The following is a 12,281-nucleotide window of genomic DNA, read 5'->3' on the forward strand; positions in this document are numbered from 1 at the left end:
TCTTTTTCGGATTTAGCAAAAGCGGAAACGATTTATTTTATCCGTAGATCAATATATCTATGTGGTTGCAACAAAAAAAGGACTCACGTCCAAATATTCGGAAGGGCTTAAAGGATAAAGATTGGAATGCAGACGCTATTTTGTAGATTTGGATTTCTAGGAAATATATGATTTATTTTTTTTTTGTATTCTTTTTACCTTTAATGGTTTGTTTTGCTCATTGTAGTCTTTTTTATTCCATCGTGGATCCTGTGAGGTGTTATTCCTTACTGTTTTATTATACTTGTTCTTCTTTTTCTATCTAATAAAAGTATAAACATTCCCATAAAAAAAAAATGATGAATTAAAGTTATTTAAAATATCATAATTTTTGATTTTTTTTTTATTTTGACAATATTAACGATCAAAATGACAGTGTCAATCTAAAAGACGAGTACATCATGCCTCTCTTTTTAACATAAAAAATCACAGACACTTATCTGTAAATCCGCGAAATACGAAAATATATTTTGAAATTATCCCTTAATAAAACTGATACATGCATGCTGCTAAATACCTTATGTTGACCTTAATTAAATAAAACCTTGGAATAAAATATTAGTTATTTATTTATTAAATTTTATTTGGTGAGTGACGTCGGAAAATTATCAGTTGAGGGTGCCGACTTGTGGGAAAAGGAAATAAAAGGTTGACAAACTATTAATTTAAGATCTATCTATGTCTTGTCTCTTAATTAATTTATGGAATTATTTTCAATTTATGCTTCATGCCGGTGCATTATTTCTCTTATTTTATGCTTCTTATTTTGCCTGTTGAACCATATTATAAGATTTTCTAATTTACGGCTATTGACTTATGATACAATAATTTAATTTAAAAACAATAACTCTTTTGATACTGTCTATTCATACAATTATTAATAAAATGCTTATGTCAATTTCATTCGATACAAAAAAAAAAAAAACCGCATAAAGGTAAGAGAAAAACTACTGAGACTAAAATAAGTGATTAAAATATACTAACGCTAAATAATAAATAAAACATATACTTTTTAAAATTTTAAATTCATAGAGAAGTATTTATAATCCTATCTTCGTCATTTAAATCCTTTCGAACTTTCAAACCTTGAGTTTTTTTTTGTAACCATGTAAATGTAGTGATCTATGGATAAGATTTATCGTTTCTGCACAGTTCTAACTGGCTGATAAATCTAACTCTGACACTCCTAGCATAACTATTTTTAGCTCCCAGATATAAATTTCTGGCTCCGTCACTGCTTGCGGGTGACAAAACAATCCTTCATCTATGCACCGCAGACTACAATTCTAATCGGAAATTCCCTGTACTCGACAAGGTGGATCACCGTCGTGAACGGGAATCCCCGCTCCATTTGCAACCCTATCCGTTTGAAATTGATCAAATCCATCAATTTTAGACCTTTAATTACACCATTATAACATTAGAAGTAAGAACTACTCTTGAAATTGTTATTATAACATTAGATTGGTATAAGTAAAACTACTCTTGACTTAGGGAGTGTTTGGTTGCTCATTTTCATACTCCAGTTTGCCTTTTTACTTCAAAAGGGAGAGTTTTAGGTGTTTGGTTAGTGATCACTATTTGCCTTTTGCACCTGAAAAGTAGCATTTTACAAAAGCATGGAATCCCTGTAACACTCTGCCAATACCATGTAGATATTGTCCGTTCTGGTCCAAATCCAACACCTTAGGCCTCATAGTTTTAAAACACGTCTACATGGTATTGGGTAAGGTGTTACAATTGGTATCAGAGCCGATCACGTACGATGTGTTGTTCGGAGACGAACCAGGCGGAAGCTGGTGGACCTGTAACGACCTGGGTCAGAGTGGGTGGCGCTAGGGTAGAAGGTCTAAGCAAGGATCGGTCCTAAGGGATTGCGACAGGGACATGAATGAACTGAATCCCACATCAAAAAATGAGAGAGAGCGACTGAAGTTTATTAGTAAGATGAGAATCCAATACATGTAGGCGCGTTTTAAAGCCGTGAGAGGCAAAAAGTATTGGATTTGAGCCAGAGTGGACAATATCTACATGGTATTAGACAGAGTGTTACAATCCCGCTTTTTGGAAAAACAACATTTTCTATCAGCAAACCATAACGGTAAATAGTAAACAGCAAACAGTAGATAAAACAAACACACCCTTTAAGTATTTTTTCTTTCGCCCCTTTTATTTATATATATATATAAATTAATCACTAATGTATTAATTAAAGCTTTAAATAACCAACTAGTCAACCTTTATTTCCACATTATTTTTCCACCAAACACTAGTTCCTCACATGCACTACTACATCATTCATATGCCATCTCACTAAACCCCACCCCACACCTCCCTTAATTCCCCCTATAAATATATTCCCCCAAATTTATAAATCATCATCATCATCATCGTCCCCTCTTCTTCATCTTCTCAACTTCATCTTCCCCAAATTTCTGATTTTCAATAATTTTCTTCCATGAGTTTAATAATGATGAAGAAGAAACCATCCATCAATGGCTACTCAAAGCTAGAAAAAGAAGACCCACAAGATATAATCCATAGAAGAGCTCAGTTCTTGATTTACAAAGCTTTGAAGCAAGCAGATTCATCAAGAAAACCTTCTTTTTTGAGGATCAGATTTTGCAGATTGAAGATTAAAATTGGGAATAAGTTGAAGAAATTGAAGAAAAACATGTCTGGGTTTAATTTTATTGTTAGAGTTAGGATTTATAAACGAATTGTTCATCAATTGAAGCTTTTGTTTTGTAACAATGGAGATTTTTCCGTTCCTACGCTCCCCTCAATAGTATCTTAGTGAGGGATGCACGAGGTCTGTTGCATTTTCGGTTATGGATATTTATTTGGGGAAGAGTGGTTTCGGGGGATCTTTTGTCTAGAAAAACGGTTGGAGGGTTGTAATTGTATTCGTAGATTTGGAATCATGAATCCGCCACTGATTGAATTCTTGTTCAAATTTCTGCTTGTTAAGGATTTTGGGAATCCATTTATTGGTGTATACGTATATCTATCATGCTATAGAAAATGAGAAGGATACCCGTTTGTTTTACCTTGCTGTTTACTGTTACAGTTTAATGTTTGTTATTGGAAAAAACTGATTTTTCAAAAAACACGGATTCTCTGCTTTTGTAAAAGGCTAATTTTCAGGTATAAAAGACAAACAGCAGGTCACTAACCAAACATCTAAAACTCTCTCTTTTGAAGTGAAAAGGCAAATATGAGTATGAAAAGGAGGAAACAAACACCCCCGAAATTAGGAAAAATATGTTCAAGACTTTTTTTTTAATTTGATAAATTTTATACCTTTCAATTTAAACATACGTTGCATATATTTTAAAAATAAGATAAATTTTTGATAAAAATATAAAAATAAACCTTGTGATTTGTCCGATTTGTAAAAACATTCCTTTTTGACTGGAATTCCCCGAGCTAAATTTTAAAGGAGTGAGGAATTGAAACTCAAACCTGACAAGCAGAGATTCAACTTCTTACTACTCGGACCAACTCTTATTAACTTTTAAATTAACCTCTGTTAATTTAGTAGTTATGTAACATTCATTTTTTTTTTTATCTCCCATCTTTACTTAACCTCATTTAACAAATAAATAAATATCATGATAATTATCTAATATACGTAACACTTGGCTTATATGAAATTAAATTGACTTAACATTATTTGTTTTTCATTTTTTTTATTTTTTGATTCGAGGATCGTCGGACACCCTTTAGATGGATCCTTTATCAATTAAAATTTTCTGCGTATCTTAAAATTCAAACTCGAAATCTAATTTAAATGACTTGAAATGTTTAACCACTCAAACCAGCTTTAATTGACGCTAATGAGGACTTTCAGTGAGAATTTGATTTGAAAATATTTAATGTGGCTTTATTCCTACAATTGTGAAAATGTTTTTAAAAAAAATCCAATTGTTTCGGAGTATTCCCCAATTAGCCAAGATTTTTCGTAGACTTTTATTTTTTTTAATTATTAATTTTTTTGGAAGATTTATTATTATTATTAGGATTAAGGTACAAAAATACCTCTAACGTTTTGGATCAGGAGCAATTTTACCTCTAACATCTAAAATGATGCAATTTTATCCCTAATTTTGATAAATTAGATCAATTTCAAACGCTATTATAAAACACAAATATTTTTGTTCCTTATTCTGCACCACTTGCATAACAATTCGTTCTAAAAAAAAGGATTTCATGATTTTATAATTAAATAATAGAATTAGAGATTAATATTTATAAATTCGGTAAATTTTTAATGTTTTTTTTGTCTAATTCGTATTGACAAAAGACAATATTTTTTTTCACATCCTGTTTGATTTTTCACTGATAAAATGACGCACGTGCGAAATACAGATGACAAAATTCATGATTGATAAAACAGTTTGATGAATTATTTCTCAAAATGACCAAATTTATCAACATTAGGGGTAAAATTGCTCCTGACTTCCAACGTTAGAGATAAAATTGCATCATTTTAGACGTTAGGGGTAAAATTGCTCCATACACAAAACGTTAGAGGTATTTTTACACCTTAACCCTTATTATTATTACTTCTTAATTTTTTTTATTATTAAGATATTATCTACACTTAAATCACTCTCGTTGTGATTTAAGTGTAGATAAACACTGAGGTCCTCGTCTACCAAGACATTGGACCGCCAATATTATGCGTCGGAGAAAATTGGGATTATTCATTGTCCGACAGTTCCAATTTAGAGTACTATAACTATCAACTTGTCAAAAACGAATTATTTTTACTCAGTTTTAAATACCAACTCGTAGAAAACGAGATCCAATAGAACAACTTATTATTACAAAAACAATTTAAAAAGATGAAAAATTAATTTTATTATGGTTAGGGGAAGAAAGGCAGCAGATGATGATTATGTATCACATGATCGATCATGACTCAAAAATCTATGGTTTGACTGTCAAATATTATTTAATTTTATTAAATGATTTTAATGAGGTTGGATTTAGGCTGTAATGTTAGGAGTGGGCTGTTTTGACCTTTTTATTAATAAATAAATAAACAAACTATATATTATATATAGGGCGAATTTCAAATAAAACTCCTGTGGTTTCACTAATTTTATCGTGGTTTACTTTTTTGTCAAAACGAGGATTGAAGTTTCACACTTGGATTAATGCTATTAAAATCATCTTTAACGATCTGAAAATGAAAATTTTCAAGAATTAAAATTGTTCAATGTCATATTTTCTATGAAACTACATTTTCGATTTTCGAAAATCTATCTTTTTTGGAACTTCTCTCTCTAAACATTAACTTTCTCTCTCTTTGCCAAACTTCATCTAAATAATCTCAAAATAAAAAAAGTTGAAGAATTAAAGTTGTTTAGAATATTTGTAGTTCTTAAAATATGTCATTTTTGAAGTCGTCAATGGTGATTTTAATAGTAACAATCGAAAAAGTCCTTTGCTAAAGTTGAAAACCTCAATCTTCATTTTGACAAAAAGTAAACCACAGTCCTTTATCTGAAAATTAGTGAAACCACATCCCTTATATATAATAAGGAAGTGATAAATGATAATTATAATATTATTTTGTTGCATTATTCATGTAAATAAACGTTTGCATACCAAATATCTTGTTGCTTTCTTTGCAACTAATATTAGATTTTAAAAAGGATTAGTTTGAAAAGAAAAACTATTTTTCTCAAAAAAAAAAAAACTATGAAATATTATCACAATCTTGTAAAAAATTAACATAATTTGAACAAAAAAAACTGAATTAAATTAAAAATTTAATGCATATTTACATCCTTAAATTTGGCAAGTTTTGTCCATTGACACCTTGAACTTTTAAAATAACCTATCACACACATATAGTTGGCTTTAAAAACATGTCACACATCTATAGTTGGCTTTAAAAACCTATCATACACCTATAGTTGACTTATGCAAACCTCCTGCACACAAAATCGTTTATCTGTCATCTTTGACAGATGATGCGGTGTTCATTCTGTATGCCACATTATCTGTCAAAGATGACAAATCAACGATTTTGTGTGCATGAGGTTCGAATGAAGAACCTATAGATATACACAATATGTTTTTAAATGGAACTATAAGTGTATGATGAGTTATTTCAAAAGTTGAGAGTGTAAATAGATAAAACGTACCAAGTTTAAGAGTGTAAATATATATACTTTGTTTTTTTTTTATAATAATGCATATATATTCCATTAGATAATCAAATGCGAGTACAACATGATAATAGTAAGGATTAAACCCTTACCCATATATAGGACAAAGCCTAATATATGATCCACAAAGGGAATAGAAAGACTACAAAGAGCAAAAAATACCATAAAAGGTACATCTAAAATAACATGACAACAAATCTCATACTTCTCTCGAATCCAAATCCACCTGAAAGCAGCTTCAAACCAATCATCATCATCTAGTTTCTTCCGACTATTCGGATCTGAGTCCTTTATATTGGTGCAACCCCGTAGATCTATGGATCTACGTATAAGATAAGACGCTTCCGCTTTTGCTAAACTCGGAAAAAGTGTAAATGGAAGAGATATAGCTCACAGATGCAAATCAAGCGGAAAAATTCAAAGAAAAGTATGAACTTCAACTGAGAAAAAAGAAACAAAACACCAATAAAAGCTAAAAAAGTAGGAATAGAGCCATAGATGGGAGGAGGAAGAAGAAAGACAATCTTCCTTCTTCCTCCTCGTAAATATATATACTTATTAAAAAAAAAAGAGGGTAAATATATATTAAGGGGATGTTTGGTTACATACTTTTCACCTATCGTTTACCTTTCACTTTAATAGGCAGAGTTTTAAGTGTTTGGTTAGATACTTCATGTTTGCATTTTACAACTGAAAAGTAGCTTTTTACAAAAGCGGGAAATCCCTGCGTTTTAGAAGCTTCTTCCAAAGGTAAACTGCAAACCGTAACAACAACCAGCAAACAGGAACAACAAACAGCAAGTAGCCAAACGAATCATAAAACTAAATTAAATACTATATAATACTTGAATAGACTTTAATATACTATGACCATGTTTGGTAAAGAGCGTTTTGGGATAAAAAGAGCGGTTTTGACCAACTTTAGAGGTTTGACCACTGCAACCGCTAATTGGAGTGTTTGGTGGAGAGAAGTTTGGGAGAGAGTTTTGGGATGAAAACGCTAATTTAGAAAAAGCTCTTAAAAGGAGATTTTTCAATTAGCGTTTTGCATATTAAAATTAATGGACTTCTTTAACCCTAATATATTCTCCCTCTTCTCATGCGCCAAAATTAATGCCCTTATTCGTCTTTTTGCACAAACCGCTATTATCAATCAGCTAATTTTTACTAAACAGATCTACACAAACAGCTAGTCAAATCAGCTAATGTAATCAGCTAACAGCTAACAGCTAACAGCTAATTCCCAAACAGGACCTATATATATATATAATGATTAAAAAATATATATTTTGATAGACTCCAAAAATTAGTTTCTTTTCGGAAGCATTAAAGGTTTTTTTTTTTAAAGGTTCAGAAGCATTAAAGATTAAAAAATACTTTAAGTGTTTGACTTTGCGAATTGATAAAATAAAATTCTACTAATATTTTAGTTTCAATCTGTTGTTGTTTTAAATAAATAAGTTTGGATGAATCAGTTGAAAATTGTCAGTCATGGATTCAATTAATTATAGTCAAATTCCTAGTTTTTAAACTTCAATTTTACTCAGTTTAAAGTTTAAACGCACCAAAAAAAAGTTTAAACGCACCAATCCATACATATAATCCAACTGGCATCTCTACAAGGAAAATAGAGCACATGTGATGTGATGGGGCTGCGCTTGGTAGGGCGGTCTCAGGATCGATCCTCCACAACGGCGATTGGGAGGAGTTTAAATACCGTAATCCTTGGACCCGCCCCGAATCCGGATTAGTCGGCCAATGTGGTTCGGAGTACTGGATGGTTTAACCCAAAAAAAAAAGTCTACTAGATTTACAAATTTATCAATTCGTGCACGATGGATTATAGATTTAGGAATTTATCAATTTGTATATTTACAAACATTAACTAATACTATTAGTACATCTTTTGAAAAAAAAAAAAAAAAATTATAGGTTGGGACCTAAGCTAGCCGCCGCCGTCGCCCCCCCGCTCTACTTTCGCCATGGATGAACCTCCTTGCTCGAGCTTCGCCATCGCGCACCTTTTCAATCGACAGTCATATGAAAAGTTCCCTAAACCCACGATCCCCGGCGCAGAAGCCCCGCATCGAGGTGGGATTTCACCGGAGCTGGTTCCACCTTCTGGGAAGTCCTTTGCCGCCGCCGTTACAGGCTCGATTTCCTCTGCTGTCATCCCGGAGCCGGAGATGCCTAAAATATCCGAGGAAGGAGGATTCAAATCTATTCGCATACAGCAATCGATTTATGAGGAACGAGTCCGGTCCTGCCAACATTCAGTCATTGGCCGACTGAACCTCTCAAAAGGGGATAAGCCCTGGAAGCACGTAGACCTCAAATTCAAACTGACTCAGGTATGGAATCTATCTATTGACTGGAAATTGATATCTCTGGGGAGGGGATTTTATCACATTATCATGCCTTCTGCTATGGCTTTACAATCTATCTGGAGCCTAGGCGCAATTCAGTTGAAACCTGGAATTATGCGCTTCATACCCTGGTCCCCGGGTTTTAACCCAGAATCGCACAAATCCACCTCCGCACAGGTCTGGGTCCGGCTATACAATCTTCCCTGGAAATACTGGAACACCCGCATCATCGCAAGTATAGCAAGGGTTATTGGTATCCCAATCAGATTTGATCAAAACACGGTCAATGGAGAATTCGGACACTATGCCCGAGTTCTAGTGGATGTTGATCTCTCAAAGGCGATACAGATGAAGCTTCGGGTAGACACGAACTCCCTTTGGCAATGGGTCTATTTAGAATATGAGCACCTTCCTGCTTTTTGCACTGTTTGCTCTTTTGTGGGTCATTCAACAGGTCAGTGCAGAAGGAATGCTAGCAACGAGAACCACAGGCACACTCGGTTTGTTCAGAGAGAGGGAAAGCAAGCTTCTAAAAAGGTTGATACTCCGATCCCACAGGAGGCTACCCAGAACACAGCTAATGACACACCCTCTTCTAGCGAACCAAAATCTCCAAGGCCACAGGAAGGCACATGGCAAATGGTTCTTCACAAATCGGCTACAGCAGAAACTGAGAAGAACTGGGGGGATTACAGTGATGATGGATCCAAGGCATCCGATAATGAGGACCACAGGCAATACAGTTTGGCTGCTAATATTCCAAAACAGATCATCACAAGGGCTTATGAATGGCAACCACCCGAATCAGCTCAGAAAGAACTGGTTATAGCGACAAACATGCCGCTACAGCAGGAGACAGAACCAAAATGGTCGACGGTCAAAAAGAAAAAAACTAAGCCTCTACATACAGCTCCAGAGGCTCGTTCCAAAAGGCTCAGCAGGCCTCCTTCTCGATATCAATGATCATCCTATACTGGAACTGTAGGGTGATCAGCAACCCCAGGACACAGAGGGCACTAAAACTTCTTTGCAATTCTAATAAACCGGATCTCCTTTGTCTGGCTGAACCCATGGTGAGTTTTGACCGAGTCACTTCTTCTTTTTGGCTTTCAATTGGTATGCAGTTGCTATTTGTAAATAACAGTAACTCAATTTGGGTTTTTGGCGCAACACCGATAATGGATGTGGATCTTATGGTGAGCCATGATCAGCATATCTCTATCTCGTTTGGACAGGTCCCCACAACCATCTCCTTTGTGTATGGCAATACCTCGGCAACTGGCCGCCAAGCTCTCTGGGCGGATTTACTGGCTCTCAGGGATACTACTGATGGTAACTGGCTGGTAATGGGCGACTTTAACGCTGTGGTGGGCGCTCACGAGAAAACGGGAGTCAGTCTGGCTGTTTCGGCTTGTAGAGATTTCAGGCAGTTTATTGACTCTGGGGGCCTATTAGAGGTGGAAACAGGTGGCTATCAATTCACTTGGTCTAATGGGAGACGTGGCAACGCGCATGTCGAATGTCGGCTTGATCGAGCTCTTGTAAGCGAGAGTTTTGTGGATGCCTGGACCAGAATTTCTTGTACGGCTCTACAGCGGTACCGATCAGATCACTGTCCAATTCTATTGAATTACTCTAATGGCCCTAGGCGAGTCTCCCGCTTTAGGTTCTTGAGCATGTGGACGACACACCCTTCACTGAAGGAGCTCATCGCTTCTCATTGGCGAGATACTGATATTTTGCTCCCGCCTGCGCAGCTACTGATGCATAAACTGAAAACGCTTCGGACTGCACTGAGGCACTGGAACCGTAATGTTTTCGGAAGAGTCGAAGAGAATATCAGGGTAGCTACTGATCAGTTAAAACAGGTTCAAATGCACATTGCTGCGCATGGACACTCAGATGAATACCAGTCGCGTGAGGCGGAGGCGCAAGCTGAGCTCGACTCGCAACTTTACCGACAAGAGCTCTTGGCTAGAGAGCGTAGTAGAATAACATGGCTGGAGGCAGGTGATAGGAATTCTTCCTTCTTCCACAGGGTCGCCAAAATAAAAAAGGTTCAGACAGGGCTATCAGCTTTGCAGATTGACGGTACAATTGTCAGCGACGATACGCTTATCGCTGACCATATTATTCAGTTCTACTCAGGACTATTTTCCGCCTCATCCTCACAGTTAAATGAGAGGCCTATCAGGGAAGTTATTCCGCAGCTTGTCACGGATGAGGAAAACTCGCTGCTAACCAGGAAGCCGCTGGAAGAGGAGATCCGAAGCGCGGTTTTTGCAATGAATAAGGATGGCGCCCCGGGTCCTGACGGGTTTGGCGGGCTGTTCTACCAGCGGTTCTGGGAGATTGTTAAACAAGATGTGTGTAAGGTGGTCTGGAGCTTCTTTAGCAGCGGTTACATTTTACCGGGTATGAATTCTAATCTGATGACTTTGATCCCAAAAACGAAAGGGGCAAACCAAATCTCTCAATTCAGACCTATTGTAATGGGGAATTTCTCCTACAAAATCATTTCCAAGATCTTGGCAGACAGGCTAGCATCAATTGCTCCGAGAATCGTCTCCGATAATCAATTTGGGTTTATTAAGAGCAGAAGCATTCATCAGTGCATTGCCGCGGCCTCTGAGGGTGTAAACATGTTGGCAAAGCGTTGCTTCGGGGGCGCAATGGCCCTGAAAATTGACATCAAAAAAGCATTTGACACTCTGGACTGGAATTTCTTATTAGCAGTGATGGAGGCTTTTGGGTTTTCCTTGCAATTTAGGGACTGGATCTTAAACATCCTCGCCTCCGCTAGGATTTCAATCTTAATTGCGGGTCAGCCTAAAGGGTTTTTCAGTTGCTCTTGTGGGGTTAGGCAGGGCGACCCCCTTTCGCCAATATTATTTGGGATAGCTGAGGATTTTTTCAGCCGTTGGCTTGCAAAGCTGGAGCGAAACGGCAGCTTCACCCCTATGAGATACACTAGTGCGGTGGCTTTTCCCTCACATCTTCTATATGCTGACGACATGCTGCTGTTTGGGAAAGCTTCGAAAAGGAATATGCGCACCATAAAAGCTTTGTTTTAGCTGTATGGGCAACTCTCAGGTCAGATGGTTAGTTGGGAGAAATCTGCAGTTTACTTTGGAGATCACGTTCCGTCCACCAGAGCCACACACTTGGCGGATATTTTGGGTATCCAAAGGGCAACTGCGCCGTTTATTTATCTCGGGATTCCTCTTTTTGTCGGAGCTCCCAGGGGAAAGTTCCTAAAGCCAATTGCGGATCGTTTCCTAGCCAAGTTCAGTACTTGGAAAGGAACCTCGCTTTCCTTCGCGGGGAGGCTCACTTTAATTAAGTCGGCTCTAGCAGGTGCGTTAATCCACTCCTTCATGCTCTACCGCTGGCCAATCATGTTATTAAACAGACTGAACAGGGCTGTTCGGAACTTTTTATGGACGGGAAACAAAGACACGCGCAAACTGATCACGGTGCCATGGTCTATCTGCTGCAACGGCTTTGAGAGTGGCGGGTTAGGCATAAAAAATTTTGTTGCCTTCAACTCTTCGCTTAGAGGGAAATTCTGTTAGGAAATGATTCAGAGCAACACATTTGTCTGCAATTTGCTTCGGTTCAGAATGTTAACGCCATCAGGGCTCCCACAGGCTTACATAACCAACTCGACCATCTGGGTCTCCTGCAGGGA

At 36.7% G+C, this 12,281-nt stretch overlaps 1 protein-coding gene across 1 annotated transcript; it reads left to right on the forward strand.

Annotated features, from left to right (window-relative positions):
* The first annotated feature begins 2,411 nt into the window (after window positions 1-2,411).
* LOC136233508 (uncharacterized) lies at window positions 2,412-2,987 on the forward strand. Its single transcript, XM_066023184.1, has one exon. It carries the CDS (start codon window positions 2,498-2,500, stop codon window positions 2,834-2,836), a length of 339 nt encoding a protein of 112 aa, XP_065879256.1. The 5' UTR covers window positions 2,412-2,497; the 3' UTR covers window positions 2,837-2,987.
* Window positions 2,988-12,281: the final 9,294 nt, after the last annotated feature.

This window comes from Euphorbia lathyris, chromosome 6 (assembly GCF_963576675.1).
Source record: "Euphorbia lathyris chromosome 6, ddEupLath1.1, whole genome shotgun sequence".
NCBI lineage: Eukaryota > Viridiplantae > Streptophyta > Magnoliopsida > Malpighiales > Euphorbiaceae > Euphorbia > Euphorbia lathyris.